Source organism: Myotis brandtii, unplaced genomic scaffold (genome assembly GCF_000412655.1).
Source record: "Myotis brandtii unplaced genomic scaffold, ASM41265v1 scaffold990, whole genome shotgun sequence".
Lineage (NCBI taxonomy): Eukaryota > Metazoa > Chordata > Mammalia > Chiroptera > Vespertilionidae > Myotis > Myotis brandtii.
The window spans coordinates 565,531-588,797 of NW_005372122.1; the positions used below are offsets into that span (position 1 = coordinate 565,531).

Here is a 23,267-nt window from a genome sequence, read left to right on the forward strand (position 1 = left end):
TCTGCGCGCGCGGCCCGCCTCCTGACAAATGTTATCTGGCGGCCAGTAGGTTCTGGGCCGGGACAGGTCGGCAGGGAGGTGTGTGCACACACTCGGTGCCCTCCGGGGAGCCTCGCGGGTCCTCCAGAAAGGGTTTCGCGGTCAGCGCGTTTGGCCGGCGCCGCCCGCAGACGCGGCTGGAACGAGGCTTCCCTGGGCCCCCAGCGAGGACTTTGCTGGCCTTGTCCTAACGTGTTGGCTTCTCCAAGCTTAGCAGTTTGGGAGGCGGGTCCCCGGTATCAGGTCGATCCTTAGGGCTGGCTTCGGGGATCCCGCCCTGCCCTGGTGCTGGGCAGCTTTTCGGAAGAGCGAGGGAAACTGGAGGCGAGGCCTCTCCCTGTAGGACGCAGGCTTGGGCTCTGGGCTACCTGCGGGCCAGAGGGTTCTCACGCAGCCTTTCCGAGAGCGCTGGCCTGTGTGAGTGAGTGAGTGTGTGTGTGTGTGTGTGTGTGGAGTGTGTGTGAGTATGTGTGTGTGGGTGTGTGTGTGAGTGTGTGTGAGTGTGTGTGTGTGTGTGTGTGTGTGTGTGTGGAGGGTTATGGGCAATAGCACTCGGACAGGTAACTCAAGAAAAGATAAAGGAAAAGGGTCACGTCTTCAAATAAGGAGGCGCTTATTCCCCAAACTCTGGGCCCAGCTCCGACTTTTGAGCCATTCAGCGGCCACCGCCACCGGATAAGATAGGTGATGGCGGCCCGACAGGACAAGAGCGGGGGCCCGCCTGGGGGACCGCCCGGCCTCGGCCTGCCGCTGGGCTCCTCGGGGCTCCACTTGGGCCGGACAGTGAGCCGCCGGCCCGGGCTCAGCGCGCAGAGCGGCAGAGGCAACGCGGCCCTGCCGCCGGCCCCGGCCCCTGCGACTCCTCTAGAGTCTGCTCTCCTTCTCTTAAGCCGGTTGGAAGGAAGGTCGGAGGGTTCAGAGCTCTTGACCTGGGACCGGCCCCTGGGCCGCGGCAGGGTGGCGTGGGCGCGTGGGTAACTGCTGTCCTTCTCTCCTCCCGCGCCCGTCGCCCCGTGTTCCTCCCGCAGCGGAGTCGCCCTGTCCCGCGCGCACTTCGAGAAGCAGCCGCCCTCCAACCTGCGCAAGTCCAACTTCTTCCACTTCGTGCTGGCGCTCTACGACAGGCAGGGGCAGCCGGTGGAGATCGAGCGCACGGCCTTCGTGGACTTCGTGGAGAACGACAAGGTACGCGCAGGCCCCTACCCCTCCGGCGGGTCGCCGCCTCCTTGCAAAGCGCGAGGATTCCATCTGTCACATCATCAGGGATGACAGATCAGGCTCCTCACTCGCAGCCTCTCCATCCGTCGGTTTCCCCACGCCTCCCGCCCTGCCGGTGCGCCGCCTGCTGCGGGCTGGCGGCTCCGGGTCCTGAGCCGAACCTGGTGCTGCACAGACCGCAGCGAGCGCCCTCCCGCGAGAAGGTAGTTTAAAGGCACCCGGGCCCTGCTGCCCGCTCCCGTGTGTCAGTTCTGTTCCACCTGCTGCTCCCGCGGAGCGGGCGGGTACCAGAGCGCGGCCCTCCTCGCGGACACGGCTCCCACTCTCGCTCCCCGCGCACCGCTGCCCGCCCAGGCCTTCGATCTCAGAGGAAGCGAGGCGAGACTGAAAGGAAAGTCTCTTGCCCTCTGAGCCGCCGTCTCCTCAGCTGCACTATGTGAGCTTCAAGCAGGCGCCCAGAGGTCCCTCTTGCCCCTGGGCCCATCCCTGCAGCTCGGGGCCGGAGGCGCTGGTCCTGTGGGGTAGGGACAAGGTAGCGCTTGCATATGACAGGCCCCTTCACCTTTCTGCTAAGAGAACTTGCAACTTCCTCCGGAGGGACACCTGGGCGGGTTGGGTGGGGACTGGTAAAGGCAGCGTTGGTGCGGTGCCCCTTTTTTGGGCCTCAGAGGAGTCACACTCCTGAGGATATTTTTAAGGGAGAGAGACAGAGGCTTGGAGAGGGTCAAGTGGCGGGGCCTTGGCAAATTTTGGCGGTGGTCCTTCAGCAGAAGCTCCTGCCCTTTGACCCTGGGCTGGGGCGGAGTGGTGTGGTGGAGGGGGTGAAAGGCAGAGGGAGGCGGTGTAAGGAAGTGCTCTCTCCTCTTTCCTTCATCTGGGGGCTCCAAAGCCAGGGATTCCAACACCGCCTGTCTTTTTAGGAACAAGGCAACGAGAAGACCAACAATGGCACCCACTACAAGTTACAGCTCCTCTACAGCAACGGTGAGCGCCCCCGCCCTCTGTGTCCAGGTGCCACACAGGCCCCTTTCAAGGAAAGCAGTTGACCTTTGTCCAGGTAGCTTGCAGGCAGTCTCAGGTTCAGGGAGAGCAGGGTTTGGGGAGGCTCGGTCAGCCTGCGGCAGCCCTGGGCAGCTTCCTGGGCCTGGCCCTACAGCGGGGCCAGTTGGGGGGTTTGCAGGAGAAGCTTCCGGGGCCCTTACCTTGTGCCCATCGCCTCCCCACAGGTGTCCGCACGGAGCAGGACCTGTACGTGAGGCTCATTGACTCGGTCACTAAGCAGGTGAGCCCGTAGTCCACTGGGCTCCTCCTCTGCAGGGCCCCCTCTGACCTCCCCCCACCTTTACCTGCCCTGCCCCACCCTCCACGAATTTCTGGGTCAGACTTCACATGCCCTTGAACATCAACTCGCACCTTGTTCACTATGAAAAAAATTTTCCCCTCTCTCCTCAATTGTTCTGTTTCTTTCTGGGTGGGGAAGTGAGAAAAATGGTGAAGGGAGAAAGCAATTATTGGGAGATTTGGTTCCCCAAACATTGCCTTTTGCAAGAAATATGTTCTTGCGGGGCAAACCTGTCTATATTTCGCTTGAGTTAGTCAGGCCACAGCTTGGGGCCTGTGCTTCCAGTGGGCACACCTAATGAAGTGGTGGGCAGAGAGAGAGGAAGATGGATTCTGTGCTTGCTCTCAAGTCCCCTTTTCCTTGTTTCCTCACTCCCCTCACACTTCCCTTCTTGCCCTTGCCTCCTTCGCAGCCCATAGCGTACGAGGGACAAAATAAGAATCCGGAAATGTGCCGAGTTCTTCTGACACACGAAGTCATGTGCAGGTAAGAGCTGCTTTCCCTGCAGGCTTTGCTCGCACGCTGGGCAGGGGAGAGGCCTCTGCGCTCAGGGACGCCCCTACAAGGATTTGCAGGAGGGATGGTGCGCAGGGAGGGAGGCTGAGCCACTAGAACGTCTCCTTTACTGAAGGCCAGATGCTTAGAGCGTCTCGGAAAGGACACCCAGAACCGCGCAGGATTCCGTCCCCAGGCGTCTGGGGAGTTTTCTCCGCCCGCCCGCACAGTTTCTGTTGTCCAGCAGTCGGGGCAGCTCAGGGGGGCATGGGCAGCCCCCGCCAAGTTTGGAATGGGGACTTCCGTACACCAGGCTCATTCCCACTGGGCTGGCAAGCTCGGGGTAGATTTCCAAGTAGGGGTCACGTGTGGCATTCAAGATCAAAGCACTGGAGACTCACAGTCTGGGCAAGGACCACCAGAGAGTCCAGTGGCCCATTTCCGGGGAACCCCACCTGAGGCACATGTATATGATGCCGAAGCGTTTCCTTCCTCCAGGAATGTCGCTTCTCCGATGATTTCTCATGTTAGAGGCGTTTCTTAGGTGAGGAGGAACCATGGGGAGAAAGATCAGAGGAGTTCACCACCAGTGCTGGGAGGGGTGGGAGAGGACCGCATCCAGGAGAGCTGGGTTTGGAGCAGCAGCTGGCTTCTCCTGGCTAAGTTGTGAGAGGAAGTCCTCACGGCTGAGTTGTGTGCTGGAATTTCTGCACCTTTCCCCATCTTCTTGCAGAGACGGATCCAGTCCATTTGAGTCTTTCTTCTGCGTGACTAGAAGAAAATAAAACAATTAGAAGAAATTCATCCACACACTTATTCTTTTAACAAATGTTTATTGAGTTCCTAGTTTTTTCAGGTGTTGGGGATCCCGTAGTAAAGGAGCGTTTTCTGTAAAAAGGAAACTCTTGGAAGAGGTGGTGATTTTGCTATAAAAATGTAAATCTTTGTTACACACACGTTTTTCTTCCTCCAAAATTTCTGATCGGAGAGAAAGCCTCAATTCTTCCTCGCTTCGCGATTGCTTCTGTAAATGTCTTCCAACTCCAGACGTGCCAGTTTGGGGTAATTGGAGGCCGTGGCTGATGTAGCCCGGGACTGTTTTATGGTCAGCTTCTGGCAGTGCTGTCTCCCTCACAACCCAGTCAGGAAGAAACATAACAATTTGACATGTTTGTTTTGGTTTTGACCAAGTATTAGAAAAACAAACTTTGCCAAATGCAAAGTTGAGCTCAGCCAGGGCTGAGGGGTCCTGGCTTCCTTGCCTGAGTAGCTGGTGAGGCACTGGGCGTTGGAGTAAGCAGATATCCACTTCACCATCCCAGGGCCCCTTCATGGATCCATTTAGAAAGAAAATACAATTGCAAGATGAGCTTGCATGTAATAACTAGACTAAATAGTCAGAACACTGATTCAGGTGGCTAATTGACGGATGCTTTTTAATTTCTCTCTATACTTTTAAATGTCTTTGTTTGGAGAGATTATCCTCTTAAAAGAAAAGAAAGCCCCAAATTGGCCCATTGTCTGATGAATTATACCTCTCATTTTAAAGAATACTTGCACGCCCCATCCAGTGGTATTTAAAGCTGACATTTTTATTTTTAAGCCCAATCAAATCCTCCTCATTTTATGCTGTTTAAGTAGTAGCATCAATTTTTAAAGCCTCTAGTTTAGTCTGCATTAGTAACACAATATAAAAATTTAATGTACTGTAACTTCTCTGTATTTGAGACCTGGGAAGAGATGCTCTGCTATTTTCTTTCCAAACTAGAATTTAAAACAAATATTAATTAATGGGTAAATAAATGATCCATTGGATGGGTAGTGTGTGTGTGTGTGTGTGTGTGTGTGTGTGTGTGTGTAGATGAACGGGGTAGTGACAAATGTTGGATGCAATGTGTCAGTCTGAGCTGACTGATTCTGCAGTTAGGGAGAAAAAGTCTCTTCTCCCACATTTTAAGAGCCCGTTATAGCAGTCAGTGGCTGAGGGATGAATGAGATGCCCCGTTCGCAATGGTTAGGGCACCCGGTTTCATTTGTGGGGTGAGTGTTTTGGGGTTTACCTGGGAATTTCCCTGCATGGTTTCATGTTCTGTAATCTTTAGTCAAAAAAGCTCATAAATTAGCGTTTAGCTTTGAGGAAGGAAACAATATTGATATCGTTGAGAATAACTTTTTCTCCCTTCTCCAATTGCTTCTGCTCCCTTCTTCCCTGCTTTAGTTCATTTTGACAATTATTAGCAAAGAGAAATCTAGTTGTTATGTCGCTGCCAGCCACCCCTGCCCTCAAATGCTCAGAGGGTTAAAAGATATTATAATTTGAACAGAAGTCGTCTCAAGGCCTACAGCTGGCTAATAACAGAGTTGTATTGAGTGCGAGCAAACCCCACAGCTGTGACTTTTCGCCACAAGGCGCAGGCTAGACAGGGCCCTAATCAGATGGGCCAGCCGGGCAGTGGGGCCAGTGTCTTTATCGGCCAGATGGTGTGAATTTAGACACTTTTGTTATGCAATCGCAGGGAGGAGTTGGGGAGAAGAAAACAAAACAAAAGCCACCATGCTGTGCGCTTATTTGAGTTTGAAATTAGAGACAGATTTTTGAAAGTTGAGGGTTGAATTTTAAAAACGATTTTGGAGGGGAAAGGGCATATCCACTTGTCTTGAGCAGGAGTTTGCTGACTGGACAGCCTGTGTCCATGGCTGGGCCTTTTCTCCTCCAGCCCCCGCCCCCCCTTTTCTTTCTCTCTTCCTGAAAAATCCAGGGAAGATTCAGGATTGGGATAAAATTTCTCATTTCCCCAACTTTTTTTTCTTCTCTCTTTCCCTCTCAAGATTCCATGAAAAGATAGGGAGGATGAAAGAGGCCTGTTAACGAATTGAGAGTATTTCAGGTAAAAGGTTCTCCAAATAAGCACCAGAATAAAATAAACCAAACCAAGCCAATAGAGAAAGCGCTTTCATTTTTATTCGTTAGGATAAATGGGCACTTCGGAGCCTCTCCGTGGTAGCTAGGACCACAGTCTTAACCTAGGGCCAAGTTCAGTTTCCTCTTCTCTTTGTTCAATTCCCCCCCCCCCCCCTTCTCTTCCTTTTTTTTTTTTTTTAAAAGTCTTGTTCACTGAACAAGAACTTCAGACTTACACACTTGCTTGCTGGGAAATAACCCTAAAAGCCTTTTTAGCTAAAGAAACTGAACTTGAAGTTTGTTATCTGCGCAATTCAGGGACCCAGTTCCTTCTCTCAACTATCCACACACCTGGGCCCAGAACGATTGGGGAATGTGGTTCATGAATGTCTTCCACTCTCCACTCCCCTTTGCTCATCTTAATATTCTGGTGTGACAACTGAATGTCATTTAAGCAGCCAAACGAAGAATAACTAGGACATCTTGATGAGAATTTTTCTTTAAAAAAGGAAAGAAAAAGAAAATTAGCTTTGGCTAACCCAGAGAAATTTTAAGAAGGGCTCTAATGGGGCAAATACAGTCCACTCCTATTATTTTTATACCTTTATTTTTATAGTGCAACAGCCAAGTAACTGCCTTCTACATCTTTTCTGTGCTATTAACATTAGAGATTATACTTAAATATGTGACTGTTGGAAAAGAGAAGATTGGGTCCTGAAATCTCTCTGCATTTTCTTTAAATATCATTTCCTTCCCTGAGCCGAATCCCCACATTGTATTACACTGGCACCAGGCTTACATTTTTATCTGTTTTCTTTTCCTCCGAGAAACTCCCCATGGAAAGCAGCTGAATTCAGCTGAGCAATTTTGCAAACTTACTCAGCCTCCTCGAAATCATTCCTTCTCAAACTAAACAGATTGGCACGCTCTAGCAGTGTGCGCTCTTGGAATTAAATTGTACACGGCATCAAACACACATTTGGGTTAGGTTGACATGCCGGTGATGTCAAAGGGGAGTCTAGGTAGAAGGCTTTAGGTAACTAGCATGGATGGGGCTTTTGAAATTGTGTTGCTAAGGGAAAAGGTTTGCCTGAACTACAAAGGTATTCCATTGACAGAAGCCACTGAAAAAGGAGAGGTGGGAGACAGAAATGGGTGGGGGCAGGAGTTGGGAAGAAAGACACAAGCTCTGGGAGTGGGGAGAGCAGCTGGTCAGCATTTTTATTGGTGTTAATCTTGGGATGGACTGAAATTTTAAAAGTTGAGACCTAACATAATTTCAAAGGCAAAATATTGTTTCAGAAAGTCCCAGGGGTAAGCTCTGGTATTTAAGAAAGTTGAGACACTTTTTCTTTTACTTCTTACTAATTTGATTAAATTTCTTAAAACGTCATTGTACCCATTTGGTGAAAGTTTTTTTGTCTTTTTTAAAACATCTTTCAAGTATATTCTACTTTTTGAGAATGGTAAAATTATTCACTAAATAGTCCACATGCCCCTGCATGAGAGAGATGGATTTAAAAAGTTGTTAAGTAGTTCTTTGTTTGTTTGTTTGTAATTCTGTGGAGGATCCGAGATGGTGAAAGCACTACAGAGAACCAGAAACTAAATTTATCCCTGGGCTGTGCTAGGCCTTTGAGTTCCTGCTGCCACATGGCTTCCCTCTTTTCCTTAGCCTGTCATCACTTTTGAAGGGTGCTCAGGGAATCCCATAGCCTCCTGGACTTCTACTAGAAGGAACTCTGGAGATAATCTAGCCCAACATTTTAATTTTATATATAGGGAGGCAAAACCCAGAGGGGTTAAAGAGATTAGACTAAATTCACGCAGCTGGTTTGGGACGGAGTTGGGTTAGGCAGCAGAGCTCTGATTCCCACGTTAACATTTTTTTCTATTGGGCCACGCCAACCTTAAGCTACAGAGGAACTATCAGGGGAAGGACCGCACTTACATGTAATTTTATTATTGCTAAGGCTTATTAGGCATAGTCTCCAACCAGTGCGGATGATAATGCTTTTCATATAAGCCCTGTCAGGGTGATAGTCAGTGCTGGCCATGTGCTTGAGTGAGCTGAGAGGTATTCAGAAGTCTGTGGTCCTGACAAGCAGCACTAGGGCAACTCAAGGAGGTGGTGTCCCATTGCTTCTCCACCACCAAGTGGCCTTTGCCCTTTTTACATTCCTCTAGCTCTCCCACACAGGGCCCTTTGATTGGAGTGTTTTACTTCTGCAAAGTCAAAGGACCTTCTGAGTACTTCCTACCTATTGCACTTGTTCTAAGACCTCTTCTTTGTCTCATGCATTCTCCAGCATCATCCAGCAGGTGCAAGTTCTGGGAGGGAGTGTTTTCAAGATGGGAACTGTACATCCAGTCCCATTTCTGTTCCATGACTTGGTGAAAAGGATTGGAGCTATAACTTTACAGCTCCCTGCCTCATTTTCTTCCTGTTTTAAAATACATGCCACAGTTCTGCTCTTCCTCCTTCATATTTAGAAAATGATGGAAATGGATGAAGGCATAAATGTTTATAAAGTACACTGAGTTTTCTGGAGAAAGATGTTATGTAAATAAGGTTGGTAAAAATCCAGGCAGCTATTTTATACATTTTCCTTTCCCTTCTTTCTCTAAATATTTGTTAAGACACAAAGATCTAAAATATATAGTCATTAAAATCATTCAACACTGAGCTGGAAATAACCTTATAGATTTTTAAATCCAGCTGTCCATGGTTCAGATTACAAATACGATTCTTGGGAAAATTGTGATTTGCTAAGAATTACCTGGTTTATAAGTCACAGAGTGAGAATTTAAATGAGTATCTCTGGGCTTCAAGTTCATTATTGTTTTTAAACATGGCCATAAATCCTGCTCTCAAGCAGCGGATAGTGAAGAGGCTACCCAGGACATACTAATTTTTGTGAACGTTCCTACATTGTATGCTTATTGTTTTTTCTTGATTTTAACAAATTTCTTTTACTTTTTTGGTTCCTTCCCAATCTACAGTCGATGCTGTGAAAAGAAAAGTTGTGGAAACCGAAATGAGACTCCTTCAGACCCTGTCATCATCGACAGGTAGGGGGAAAAAGTGATTAAAAAAAAATCATTTCCTTTATGAATCTCAACTCTGAGTACTGATCACTTGGGCTTTGTCGTAAGGTTGGTTTTATGTTACCTTCAACGCATGATGCTAGTTAAACATGCATTTTCTTGTTCTGGTTGGCCTTTCTTGGAAGAAGTCAGAACCTTCCCTTTTGAACTTAGGTCTCTAAATCCACGACGGGATTCTTTTCCAGGTGCATTTGCTTCAGCCTACTAGGGAGGGCGTGGATGGTAGGAGATGCCATCTCTCCTACCTGGCAGGGCAGGACCTCAGCCAGTTTGCTGAAAGAGGCAGTGTATCCCAAGTTAAGTGGCAACCCCTGTGTGGTTCTCAGTGATTGCTGTTGGGCTTGATGACTTCCAGTTTAGATTACCGTTTAGGGGATTATGACAAGCTCTCTATTGCATTGAAGGAGATTCCTTTCTACGACAGAGGATTGTATTCTGGGTCCTGTGTTATATTCAGAGTGGATAAGATTCTTTGGGACAAGATGCTAATTCATTGAAATGTGAGTTAGGCATCCTCAGCTGTCTGTTTTTGTGATTGGAAACAGAACTTATAAACCAATGAAGAAATACCAAATTAACTTCCAGCAATCATGTAATTTTTAAGAAATCCCATATTCCCACCCCTAATTTTTTCTCTTTCATTAAAAAACGGAATAATTCCCTGTTGCTTCTTTCTTTGGGTTTTCATGTTTCTAGCCAGGTCCTGAAATGGATTGGAGAGACCACAGTCTCCAAAGTTGTTATTCCAATATTCCAGTGAATCCTCAGCTGGGAGAATGGAACCTCTGGCATTCTTCCCAGAAACCCAGCTTGGTTTCTTCGTGAAAAGTATAGCATAGTCTTAGGAACGAGGGGGCTAGAATTCTGATTCTGTCCTAGCTTCTGACCTTGGACAAAGCACTCAGCACTTCTGTTCTTTAATGGTACAGTGGGAGGAGAGTTGGAGGGTACTGCCTACTTGCCCATGTTTGCACAGCTGGTTGGAGCAGAGCTGGCACTAAAGAAACAGTTGTCCTTACCTCCTCTCACTGCCACAAGCACCTTCTCCCAGCCCTCTCTGTCCTAACTTATGTGAGTTGGGTGTGCTGATTGCATGGGACGTCCATTTCCAGCTTCCCAGGATAGCCTTGGGATCCTCTGGGGGAGTTTGAAGGATATAAGAGCAGCCTAGACACAGATCCAGTCCTTCCAGCGTGTACCCTGAGCTTTTTAATCTTCATGTAGTCTTTTTCACGAATGTTTGCTGTCCTTTTAGGAAGGCACTCTAACCTCATCATTGTTACATGTTTTCTTGCAATAAACACCCTTAAATCAGCTTTAGAAATATTGGCAAACCTGTAAATGCTCACCTGCATCTTGCAACTCATGAGCACACATCCTAACGACTCTGAGCTTAGCAGCAGCTCTTCCTGCAAGAAACTACATAGAGTTATACCCACAGATAAAGCTGAATATGCTGTGTTTTCTGCCTATGCAATACACATGTTACAGATACAAAAAATGTAGTCTTTTTGCATCTATGGGAGAAAATATTTTCATATTTGGTGCCTTTGTTGTTGGTGCTAGAATGCCTTAAATTCTTCTGAGGAGGTGGAAACTGTATCTTGGCTGCTATATTATGGAGCTTTATGTGACTGTGGCACTTATTTTTACTGTCCTATGCACAATAAAACAACCCAGTGAAGTCTCTGCATCACTTGTAATATGTGTTACTTCCAAAATGTTTCACGTCTACACATAACATACCAAAGGGTACTGTAAATTGATCAGTATCAGGTTTTTAGAGAAAACATTTTATTATAAACAGATGCATTTATTTGTTTTGCTCATTGTAGGTTTTTTGTTGGAAGAGGTTTTTCCTTCACCAGACTCTTGTTTTATTGCTGTTGAATGTCTTTTCGGTGTGCCTTAGCCTTCTTCCCTTCATTTGTGGAAGCATAAGTGGATGCAGCCAGGTTTCCATTTGTTGAAGGTGGGATGGGTGTCATCAGAGGTTTGGTTGAGTTGTGCAGCTGGCCCCTGGGTTCAACGCCTGCTGACTTGGAGATGTCGAGAACACCCATGAACACCAAACGGGTGCAAAGTAGTCTATTTTGGATTTTCTCTGGGTAAATATAGGACTCTCTTCTTTGCCCTTGTTCCTACAATGCCAACTAATTATCTCCTCCCCCTCCTGGCTCAGTCTGGCCAGATGCAGTTAATTTACACTGTCTCTCCCTGAGTTTTCTCACACAACAGGCACGCTCCACTCTGGCCCCAGGGAACTTTGTTTATTCCCCAGAATTGTGCCTGTTTGGGGGAGGGGATGAGGAGGCTCAAGAGTGGTTCCCCAACTTTTCATCACCCAAGACCTCTTTATTTTTTCCCTTGGTGAATCCAGGGTTTTGCAAAATTTTGCTTGCCAACCTGCAGTTAGCAAGTGCTAATTTAGTTGTAAATCCATTTTTATTAATCAAAGACATGTACCAGAATGGAAAAGAAGAATTTCATCCCAGAAATGCCCTTGATCTCATCAATGACGGACCAGAGTTTTGATCCTGGTGAGACATGATATGTCATGTTACCCACTGACATGATAGACTTCCAGCTCAGCCAGAAAACAACTTGACCTTTCACTTAGCCCATGTGACCACATCCTGAGCAGATAATCAGTTTCTAACAGGATGCTTGAAATATAAAAAAAAATAGCTTTTGCTACCTTGTGGCCCCTTAATTGAATATTATTGGATTTTACAATAGGATGCCCCCATAGAGACTTAGTTCTCCCTTTCCGAAGACTTAGCCCCAGACTGGGAATTCTTTTTCCACACTAAATTACTCCCTGACTGATCTCTCTAGAAACATAAATTTAATTTTTACTTTCAGTTGTCTGTTCAGCGTGCTTTTGTGAATTCTTGGGCAGCCACACCCCTCTCCCAAAAGCCAGGCCAGCAGCACTTGCTGTGAATCATAGCCTCAAACAAAGTCTTTCTTCTACGTAAATGTGTGTGTGCATAAAGGGGGGGGGGCTTATTAACTTTTAGTGTAAAATTCCAAAAGTCCCTATCTGGGGAAAACCCAACAAAACAGAACAGAACAAAGCAAAAACAACAATGAAAACAGAATCCTTACTGTGGTCATCCACCTAAATCTTACCCATAAAGACCTGTGTGTGGTAAATTTAAAAAAAGGCTCACACTGATTTACATTTTGTGGTTTCAGAGGGAAGCTCTAATTCAACCTTGTTTTTCATGGGTTGTACTAGCTCAAACCCTCTTCTCTCTCTGGAAGCTTCTGCATATCTACAGACTCTCTGGGGCTCAGGATAACCTGGTGGTCCCTGGGAAGAGGACTGTAGGGACAGTCTCATTGATGTGAGGCAGGAAAAAGTCCTTATGGCTTCTATACTTGAAGCCCCATTAAAAGTCAGATAGGCAGGCAGGGCAGTATTTCTTTTTGAATCTTTGAAGGCTACCCCTGCCCATGTGCACAGTGGTAGGGTATTTTCTATTAAAAGGGTAGTTCCAACCTATTTCTCACATGCTACATATCCCAGTCTTTTGCCTTGGGACATGGGTCTCCTATATTTCTAAGCTCTGTTCCCAAGGGGGGCCATTTTAAGTAGTGATGTGTTTTTGTTCATTTTCTTTTTCAAGAAGCCAAATAAACAACAGGATAACTCTCATTCAAAAGGTTTACTCAGAAATGTTTGGTGTTTAGTTGCCCATGAGGGGTTTTCCTGATATTATCTTCCTCTTTTTAAAAAATTAATTGTGGTAAAATACACACAATGTAAAATTGGCCATCTTAACCAAGTGTTCAGTTCAGAGCTATTCAGTATATTCACACTGTGGTGCAACCACCACCATCCATCCATTTATCTCTACTCTTTCCATCTTGCAAAACTGAAACTGTCACCATTAAACCACAACTCCTCATTCCCCCTTCTTCCCAGCCCCTGGCAACCACCATTCTACTTTCAGTCTCTGTGAATTTGACTCCTCTAAATACCTCATATAAATGGAGCCATGTAGTATTTGTCCTCTTATGACATGCTCAATTCACTTAGCATCATATCCTCTAAGGTTCCTCCATGTTGTTGCATGGGTCAGAATTTGGCTATTGTGAATAATGCTACTATGAGCATGGGTAGACAAATATCTCTCTGCTTTCAATTTTTTTTTGTATATGCCCAGAAGTGGAATTGTTGGATCCTATGGTGGTCCGAGGAACTGCCACTGCCATACTCTTTCCACTGTGGCTACACCATTTTATATTCTCACCAACAGTGAGAATATAATTCCTCTACAGCTCCACATTACTTGCTACTTTCTTGTTTTTAGATTGTTGTTGTGTTTTTATAGTTGCCGTCCTAATTGGTATGACTCTTCTTTTAGATGATGTTTTCTCCTGCCGTCATGTTGGTAGGCATCTTCACCTGATGCTTTCCCCTCTGGTCCAGGCTTCTTGTGTACCTTCCCCTGCCATCTAGCTCATCATCTTCCTGCATTCCTCTGCCTCACCAACTGCCTTGTCCTACTTGCTTGAATCCTCTTCCCTTTGGGTCATTCCTTTCTCCAGTGCGTCACTTAACCCCAGGAAGAGTTATTTGTGGGATGGGAAATTCTGGAAGATAACTGTGAGGAGTAAAGCCCTGACTGACTATCCATGCATTAATCCTGAACACTGGAGTTTTTCTTTTTGTTAATTTATCAAACGAAATCTACAGTAATCTATTCTTGATTTGTGGCATAGATTCTGCTTGTAAACCCCCTGTCTCTTTCAGCATTGAAGCAGTATTTGGATAGTACCAAGGTCTTGGTGAGATTTATGTCCATAAAGCCCAGCAGATCCCTGCCATCCTAGGCCACTAAGGCTGGTTTTCATTCCTATTCATTCCCTTTCCCCAGAAATAGACAAGTCAGATATATTAGTAATGACATCTCCTGAACAAAGAATTCTATCTCTGAGAAGGATGGATAAGACCAGTACTCAACATTTACCTAACATTTTAATTGGCACTTATTGTATGCTGGGCATTGTGATAAGAAATTTGTATTAGGTAATCTTAATTAATCTTCAATGGTTGCGAAAATTCTCAGTTTTACAGAGGATAAAAATACGTCTCAAGGAGTTAGGTAATTTGGCCAAAGTCACATAGCCAGTTTCATTGGTGAAATTGGAGTATAGCCAATGTGTGGAAGTTGCGGAGAAGAAGAAAAAGCTCTCCAGAATGTAGAGTTGTTGAAGAAGGGAAAGACCTGGTGAGCATGGTCTGGAAGAACTCCTGATAGGAACATGAGAGAGGGGTCTGTTCTCTGGGAAGTGGTGGGTGCCATTTGTCCCCAGAGTGTCATTTACTCTGAGACTGTACAAACCACATTCAACTGTGTGACAGTTGAAATATCAGTTCCCAGTGTGACAGAGAGGCATCACGGTGTAATAGAAATGGCCCTGGACTAGGATCAGGACACCTGCCCTGGCCCCAGATCATTCACTAACTTGTTCCTAATGCTGCAGAGTTCGTGAGCTGGCTCATGGGCCCTCCGATTCCCTGTCTACAAATGAAGTGCTTTGGATTAATGGGTGATCTTAACATTACTTTCCAGCTCTGAATTCTCTGATTCTAGCTGAGGGCCCAGGTTTGGGTGTCAGGCATGCTAATTCATCATCCTTGCTCATCAATAATTTACAGGATCTATTAATATGTGCCTCCTCTGCCCAGACTCCCCATCTCCAGTGGAGGGGAGCCCAGTGCTGTGAAGAGTCTACAAAAGCCTGGCCCCGGGCAATTTTTTTTTTAGTGAAAATTCCATTCCCATAGGGAAGGTTTAGATTTTCTCACTGAAAACACAGATTATCTATCCAAAGTGAATGCATCATTCTTTCATATTCTTCTTCCTTTGTTTTCTGGTAAAACCTTTGCAAGTTTCTTAGTCATTTTCAAGGAGACACAGGTGTAGGAGAAAGGACTCTTCTACTTTCTGGTGAAGAAAAAAGTGTCCCTTTGGGTTGAAGTACTTTACTGGGTGACAGCCTGAGCCGAGTGGTCAAAACAAGCTGGAACTCCTTTGAGAAAAGGACTCTCCTTTTTCTGATTAAAGAGGTGGTGCTGAGAAGTTATGATGTTCACTTCTGTGGTCGGGTTAGTTTTTAAGAATTACAGTTACTCTACTTGACTGACCCGTCTTCCTAAATGCACAGAGCTTTTGGATTTGAAACAAACCAACTTAGTCATCTATACATTGGTTCACACCATCATTCATTGATTTAGTAATTTTTTTCTGTTGTTCAGTTATTAAGCAAATATTTCTGAACTATTCCCAGACAACCAGGGAATAGAACAGGCATGGTTCCTATTCCTGTGGAGTTGACAACTTAGAAAATCATACAAAGAAATATGTTTTTACAGACTGTGAGAAGTGTTCTGAAGACTAGGTAAGTGGATCACAGACAGGTTCCAGCTCTCTAGTTCTTCTCTGTGAATCCAAATAGAATCAAAATGTTCATTCCATCAAACAGACCTTGAATATTCCATCTTCTCTCTCTCTCTGTACACACCATTTCTACCTGGCATACCCACCCCAAATTCTCTGCCAGTATATCTCATACTCCTTTTTAAAGACCTAGTTCTGATTTTACCTTCTCAAAGATATCCATTTTTTAAAAACATTAGTGTTTTTTTTTAATCTTCACCCAAGGATATTTTTTAAAATTGATTTTTAGAGAGAGAGGAAGGGAGCAAGAGAGAGAAACATCAATGTGAGAGAGAAACATCGATCGGTTGGCTCTCATACACGTCCTGATCAGGGATCGAACCCACAACCTAGGTATGTGCCCTAATCAAACCCACAACCTTTTGGTGTATGGGATGATGCTCCAACGAACTGAGTCATCTGGCCAGGGCAAGATATCAATTTTTGTAGCCAAAGTCTTTTCACTTGATACTTGTCACATGTGCTTGCTCTGGTTAGGATGTATGGGTATTAGTTTTGTTTGTTTGTTTTTACCTATTTGGACTTGCGTCACATTCCCAACTATATTGTAATTCTTGAATGTTTGATACCACAGGCCATTTAAGTGGACTCTAATATTTATTAGCTATGTGATAATGTTGAGTTGTTATAGCAATACTTTAATGTATGTAAGGTGCCCACATAGTGCATGATGGAATAGGTGCTTTCAAAAAATCATAGCAGTTAACAGCAATTATTATTCTGTATCTCTCCCAGTGTCTGTTCAGTGGCTTGGGTATTACAGGCACTGAGAAAATATAAGTTAGCAGGTTAATCTGAGACGGCCAAGCATCAAAGAGTTTGGATAACTGAGTCCTTTGCCAGTTCATATAGGACCGTTTCTGTAACTACTTGTTTTGTTTTTTGTTGTCATTGTTGTTAATCCTCACCCGAGGATATTTTTTCCCCAATGATTTTTAGATGATTTTTAGAGAGAGTGGAATGGAGGGAGAGAGACACAGAGAAAAACATTGATGAAGGGAGACACATAGATTGGTTGTTTCATGCATGAGCCCTGACCAGGGATCGAGCCTGCAACCAAGTTATGTGCCCTTGACTAGAATAGAACTTGCTACCATTCAGTCCGAGGGCTGATGCTCTAACCACTGAGCAACTAGCTAGGGCTATAACTACTTGTTTTTGACAACTGCTTGGCATCATACTCCCCAGTGGCAGGTAGGTATGAAATAATGCCAAGAACAGATATTTAGGGGTGGAAGGCAGAATGAATCTATTTAGTCACTCAATATTAATTTTTTATCTGTTTTCTTTTTTAAATTGATTTCAGAGAGAGGAAGGGGGAGAGAGAGATAGAAACATCAATGGTGAGAAAGAATGATTGATTGGCTGCCTCCTGAACACCCGCTACTGGGGATGGAGCCTGAAACCTGGGCATGTGCCCTGATGGGGAATCAAACCATGACCTCCTGGGTTGATGCTCAATCACTGAGCCACACTAGCCAGGCATTCAGTATTTATTGAGGACCTATTATGTCATGTACTTTGCAAGGTGCTGTTAGAGATAATAAGATAGGATAGGCACAAAGCTTTCTCATCAAGAGCTTATAGTTCAGTTGGAAAAACAGAGGGCATGCCGAAATAAGTGCAATGCACTGGAAAATGTAAAAAGTGTCATAAAAGAGGTAAAGAGAAAAATTCTGGAAGATCTGAAGTGGGAAGATACTTTTAATCTAAGAAGAGGTGTACTACACCTTATCACTAGGGTGATGGCTGTAACTTGGACATACACAGTTGAGGTCAAAGGGCATTTGGAGCAGGAAAGTGTGTAGGAAAATGCATGTGGAAAGAAAAGGATTTTCTAAATCTGCTTGCAGTTTTAGAAGTGCATGGATATGTGTGAAGGGGGAATAGAAGTTGGAAAGATTATCTGGATTCTGATTTTGGAAGACTTTACATGCCCATACAAAAGCATTTTGACCGTGTTTTGTTTGTGATGGGGAGACATCAAAGTGTTTTGAGTAGTGACATTTCATGATCAGGTCAATATATTGGAGAAAGAACTTTGAGGATGAATTGGAAAATGGAGAATGGAAGTAGGGGAACTTATTAGGAAGATGTTACAATAGTTCATGAATGCTTTTCTTTTTCTTTTTCTGGCACTTTTAGGAATTTATCAGTTTATCTGCCAAAATTTGGACATTATTTCCATCACCCTATACTACTAGGTACTGGGAAGATGGGCACAGACTTCAAATATTGTGACTTTCTATAAAAATATCCCAAGTTTTGAACTAGTTTCTTTTAACTTCTTTTGAACATGTCCTTTCTTACCACCACCAGTGGTTGGGATGTTTTCCGGCCAAATACCAGTTGCTGGAGGTGAAAGGCCCATTTTCTCACTTCTCCATAGCCCACTTCCTTCCCCTAATACACTCACCACTCGAAAGCTTTTGCTGATGTTGCCACTTGTCCCCATGAGTATGCATCCTTTGTTCACTGGGAAGCTCAGATCCTTTGCAAAGAACTGCTGTTGTACCATCTGGCAATCTGTGAATTTTTTAGTAGCCTGGATGTTTGTGAGAAAGGAGAAACGCAGAGGGCAGAATCCAAGTAGTTCTTGGGTTTACAAGTAGTTCTTTAAAAAAAAAAAGAGAAAAGACCAAAACTGGTTCACTTTTTCTAGCATTCTCTCATTCAGAATGCTTGTGTCGATTCCTCTGGATTAATTCCCAGTGAAAATCAGAGGGCCAACTGTATGTATGGGGTTACTTAGAACAGATGATGGTATGCTTCAACTTCCAGCTTCTTCCTGGTAAAATTTCGTGATGTGATTAAATAGCAGATTTGCCAGGAAGTGGACGAGTCAAGAGGAGAGTAAGAACGGTGCTCTGAAATTGTGCTATGCTGGAAATAAGAAGTAGATATTTGTTTCTGGGAAAGGTAACTCTTTCCAGAATTATGTGGCTGGCTTTCTGGGAAACAGAAGACACAGAGCTTGGGAAAGATTGATAAGACTATGTGTTCATCCAGAGAGAACCTTCTAGAAACAGTTATTTTCTTTCTATTTCTATTTGAGCAAATGGGGATGGATAAGTTCTTCTAGGCTTATTTTTGACTTGGTTAAGAGGCTAAGAGACAAGTGTTTGGGAAATAGGACACATATCCCAAGTTACCCAGAGATGACTTATAGATTTAGGGTTCTACCCACTAAAACTTGACTAGATTATTTCTTGATTGTAAGAATAGTTCGTCGTTGCTTTGTTCTTCACGTTTATCTAGAATTGCAATCTGAAGGAGCATTTGATTAGAGAGGAAAGTGGCTGGGTGGCAAAGAGGCTCAAACCAAGTCAGGCAGACCAGACCCAAATCTATAAGGAGTCAGCATTTCATCAGTCTGGGCCAGGTAATCAATTAAATGAATGTTCTCCATGAAGTTTGGTTCTAAACTCAGTCTCCAGTGAAGGCAAACTTTCCCAGATCCCTCAAGACCACCAGGAAGCCAGACCTGGGGAGAAAGGCTGCAAATGCTCCCATATAACAGGAGCTTTTGAGAAGGAAATAAGGGAGAAATTCATAATCCCACTGATATGATGGCAGGAATGGAAGAATTTGCAGGGATGGAACCACTGGGTTCAGGCCAGCTCTTTGAGGTTAACACCTCCGTGTTTTATGGCACATAGGATGCCGGGACTTTTAAAAAAGAGAACTCACAAAAGGGCGGTATGTTCAGGACCACTGTACCTCTGAATGCCGTTACCCACATGTAATCCCTCCAGTGAAGCATTGAGGTGGGTCGCTATGGAGACAAAGGAATATCTTTTTTGTTTGTTTGTGGTCCAGCTCTGCACAATTGCATGGGACATTTTCCTGATTAATTTAAAGCTATGCACAGGACTCACTTTAGTTATCCAGTGGGGCTGTCATCCCACATTTCAGGTGAGAACACACAATTGAAGAGGGGTCGTGTCAAAGACCCAAATGGGATTAGAAACAAGATCTCTAGTTCCCAGGACAAAACTGAGATGGTCTCTGCAGGTAAGGGGCAGGATAAAAGGTAGCATTCACATTGAATATGTTGTGGCTGAACTGCAAAGCTTCCCCCCCTCTTTTTTTATTGATTTTTAGAGAGAGAGACAGGGAAGGAGAGAGAGAAACATAGATTTGTTGTTCCACTTATTTATGCATTTATTGATGAATCATTTTTTTGTTTGTTGTGTTAATCCTTACCTGAGGATAGTTTTCAATTGATTTTTAGACAGAGTGGAAGGGAGGGGGAGAGACAGAGAGAGAAACATCGATGTGAGACACATCGATTGTTTGCCTCCCACATGAGTCCCGACCAGGGTCGGGATTGAACCCAGGACCCTTCACTCTGTGGGCCGACACTCTATCCACTGAGCTAAACTGGCTAGAGCCATTGGTTGATTCTTACATGTGCCCTGACAGGGATTGAACCCATAACCTTGGTGTATGGGGACAAAGCTCAAACCAACTGAGCTACCTGGCCAGGGTTGAACTGCAAAACTTCTGACTGGACTGCTGCCTGTGCCATGGGTCATGCTGATAGCCTTTTACTTCACATTAAGCTGCAATTTTGTACATGGCCAGTTTCTCCTGTGGAAAGGCTTTGTCTTACTTCAGAAGTAAGGTTGTACATTGAACACAGATTTATGACATGTGGGTTGAGTCCTTGAAGTGGCTGTTCTTCCTGTAGTGTGATAATGACTGTAGTAAAATCTGGCTTCAGATCTGGGTTTGACTACTCTTGGCCCATGCACGCATTCACCCATTCATTCATTCTCATGGATCTGGAGTTACCGATTTAGCAAGTAAAATTATAGGATGCCCAATTAAGTTTAAATATCACATAAACACAAATAATTCTTCTTAGTACAAGTGTGTTCCAGTTAAATATAAATTCCTGATAAACAACAAATACATTTTCAGGATAGCCTTTCCCATACAATATTTGGGATATACTTACACTTGAAAAAATTATTTGTTGTCAGTTTGACGGGGCCATCCTGTATTTTATCTGAAAGCCCTATCTGAATCCTGGTTTCTTATCTGAAGAATAGGGAAGCAAGGGCTGCCTCACAGCCTGGGCGGAGAGAGGTGATGTGTGAAAGAGCCTGAGCCACTGGCCCCAGAGCTAATTAGCAAGCCCTCCTTTCGTCCCTTTTAGTGTTGTTGTTGTTTTTCCTTTCCTACTTCATGTGGTAGAAATCATTTTCTGGTCTATGTGGAAGTTGATTCACACTTAGGAGATTCATTTGGACCGCTGTTAGGTGAGCAGAAATACCGGCATTTTTTTGTCCCCTCGTCTTTGCCAGTTTTTCTGCCCAGAACCCCCTCCTCAGGTTTCTGTCTCCTCTCTCTCTCTTTTTGTCACCTCTCAGTGCCTTGGTCTCATGCTCTGTCTAGACCCTGTTTTATGGACTTGTCGCCTCCCCTATTGCTTGTGCGTAGTGTCCACTGTCTGTCTCCTGCTCACTTTCATTCTGACTTCCCTGAAAGCCTTTGTTCAGCGTTCCCAAAGTCTCTCTCTTCAGCGCCTCCAACATGTGGGATTGTTTAGGACCAAGTGATAAATTGCGCGAAGTTAGAGGTAAAGGGGAAGCTCCCCTCTCCCAGCTTGGTCTTGGCTGACGTTTGAACAAGAGCCAGACTTTGCTTCGATTTAACGCTAACAGTCCACTTGATGCTTGCCCAAGTAAATGTAGAGTGGCTAATGCGTTTTATCATCCAGATGTTGAATCACGAGATGAAGGATAACAGCACTGAGACATATATCCAGGTAATTTAGTGAACCTGAGAAAAAGAAATTTAACTTTGAAAGTTTGGTTTCATGTCCAGTCAACTTATTTAGAAAAAAAAAAAAAAAAGGTGGCAGATACTTGTCCCCATCTCCCCATCTCCCTCTCTTTCTTTTGTTCACCTTTCTTTTTACTTCCTGCCTATGGTTTTAGGGTCCCTTGCCTTGCATGTCTAGTGGGACGTCTACCTTTGATTCCCTCACAGGCAGTCAGAAATGTTTCCATGAGCAGCTTGGACCCTATGCCTTTCTCCTCACTTCTCCCTTTCTTCTTTTCCTTCCCTGATGAAGAATGAAGTGCTGGCTTCACTGTAGGTGTTCTGTTTATAACTCCGGGCTGGCGGTTTCCACTTCGAGTGGAGTCCATTGAGCTTGTAAATTGTGTTGGATCAGTAAGCCCATAACGAGACCTCCAAACCCAAACACTGCGAGTCTGCTGGGATTTTATTGTTCCTAAAGCTTCTTCCCTGGGGAGGGGTAGAGTCATTAGGTGTGCACTATGTTTAATATTTGGTCATGACAGGAAGCAATAATTTTCTATTTTTACAGTGGCTTCTGAGTTTTTAAAGCGATTGTCTAATTCCCATCACTGAGACTGGAAGCAAACTAACCAGACAGTGAGGGAAGCCGTGTGTGGTTTTGGTTGGGACTTATCTTGTTTAGCATTTTCCTCTATCCTGTGCGTGACCTTTGCCATCCGGCCGGCTCCTGTTAGGTAGATACGTTCCTTCTCTGAGGAGTAGGTGGGGCTGTGGGATTCTCTTAGAGAAGCCCTCCCCTGTCTTTTAAAACATTTCCATCTTTAGGTGAGAGAAGTTTTCAAAATTGGCACCACCCTAAAAACCCATGCTTCCCTTTCCTTAGCCCCCGGTCAGACAGGTGGCTTTGAGTATGATATCCATTCTGAAGATTTCCAGTCTAATCCAGCACAGTGGAAGCCTCGAGTCAAGGTATAAGGTCTCCTTGCTGCATGGGGGGGAGAGAGGCTCTGGCTTAGAGACTTCTGCAACAGGCCCAGGTTCTGCACTAAACCTAAGTATCTGGAGCCAAAGCAGAAAGAGCAGTTCGGTGAGCTTACATGATTTCTATCACTTGGGCCAACCTGTGATGCTGGGTGAGAATTTCCGAGGGCACGGCTCAGCTGCTCCCACCCATATCTGTAAAGGGCCATTACTAGTAGGTTTCCTGATAGGTCCTGAGGCCAAAGGTCCAGTGACTTCTGGATGCTAGCCTGCCCTGCCAACAGAATTTGTATGTCCCTGGGACCGGAATGCTGGGATGTGAATCCCAGGACAAGGAGGAATGAGCAGGACGCCAGTTGTTTTGAGACCTATTTCGTTGTTAGGACATCTTGGTCTCTTCAGCGTGTTTTCCCCTAGTAGGGAACTTAACACGAGGCTTCAGCGACAGGCTTCTTTGAGAGGCACAGCCTCCCCTTTTTGGAGTTTTACAGAGCGTAGTGGGAAGCAGCTGGGCAAAGTGTGTCAGAAAAAGCTGCCGTGTCTGACCTGACCTGCGACGCTGTGGAACCGACTCTCAGCTGCTCGTCAGATGTGATGACCTTGAGAGAGACTTCTTGAAGCTCCCTGGTGTCTGAAGCCCAAGCTTGTTGCGTGTTAGAGAGTTCCAGGGAAGGCCAGGAGCCCTTGGCCTACAGAAAGCCCAACCGAGGGAGTGAATGGAAGGCTCTCCTTTCCAAACTGAAAATCATGCGCCCCTATCCTCTGAAATGTTACACGTGCAAAGGGAAGGGATGCCTAAAACCTTGCCAGGGTTTTGGAATTCTTACCCCCCTTTTATTGTTTTACCGTGAATCTCTTGGCAGTCCAGGGAAACCTATGGATCGATCAATAATATCATTGGGGCTTGCCTATATTAAAGTGAAAGGAAATG

The 23,267-nt window shown here is 45.1% G+C and overlaps 1 protein-coding gene across 1 annotated transcript in view; it reads left to right on the forward strand.

The window, feature by feature from the left end:
• EBF2 (early B-cell factor 2) overlaps window positions 1–23,267 on the forward strand; it is a gene marked incomplete at its 3' end in the record, with an annotated part of 196,239 nt that overhangs the window by 2,152 nt on the left and 170,820 nt on the right. The window contains exons 2-6 of the mRNA XM_005886603.2: window positions 1,068–1,224; window positions 2,178–2,241; window positions 2,484–2,539; window positions 3,012–3,085; window positions 9,000–9,068. Coding sequence (XP_005886665.1) covers window positions 1,068–1,224; window positions 2,178–2,241; window positions 2,484–2,539; window positions 3,012–3,085; window positions 9,000–9,068 — 420 coding nt within the window. The remainder of the gene's footprint in view (window positions 1–1,067; window positions 1,225–2,177; window positions 2,242–2,483; window positions 2,540–3,011; window positions 3,086–8,999; window positions 9,069–23,267) is intronic.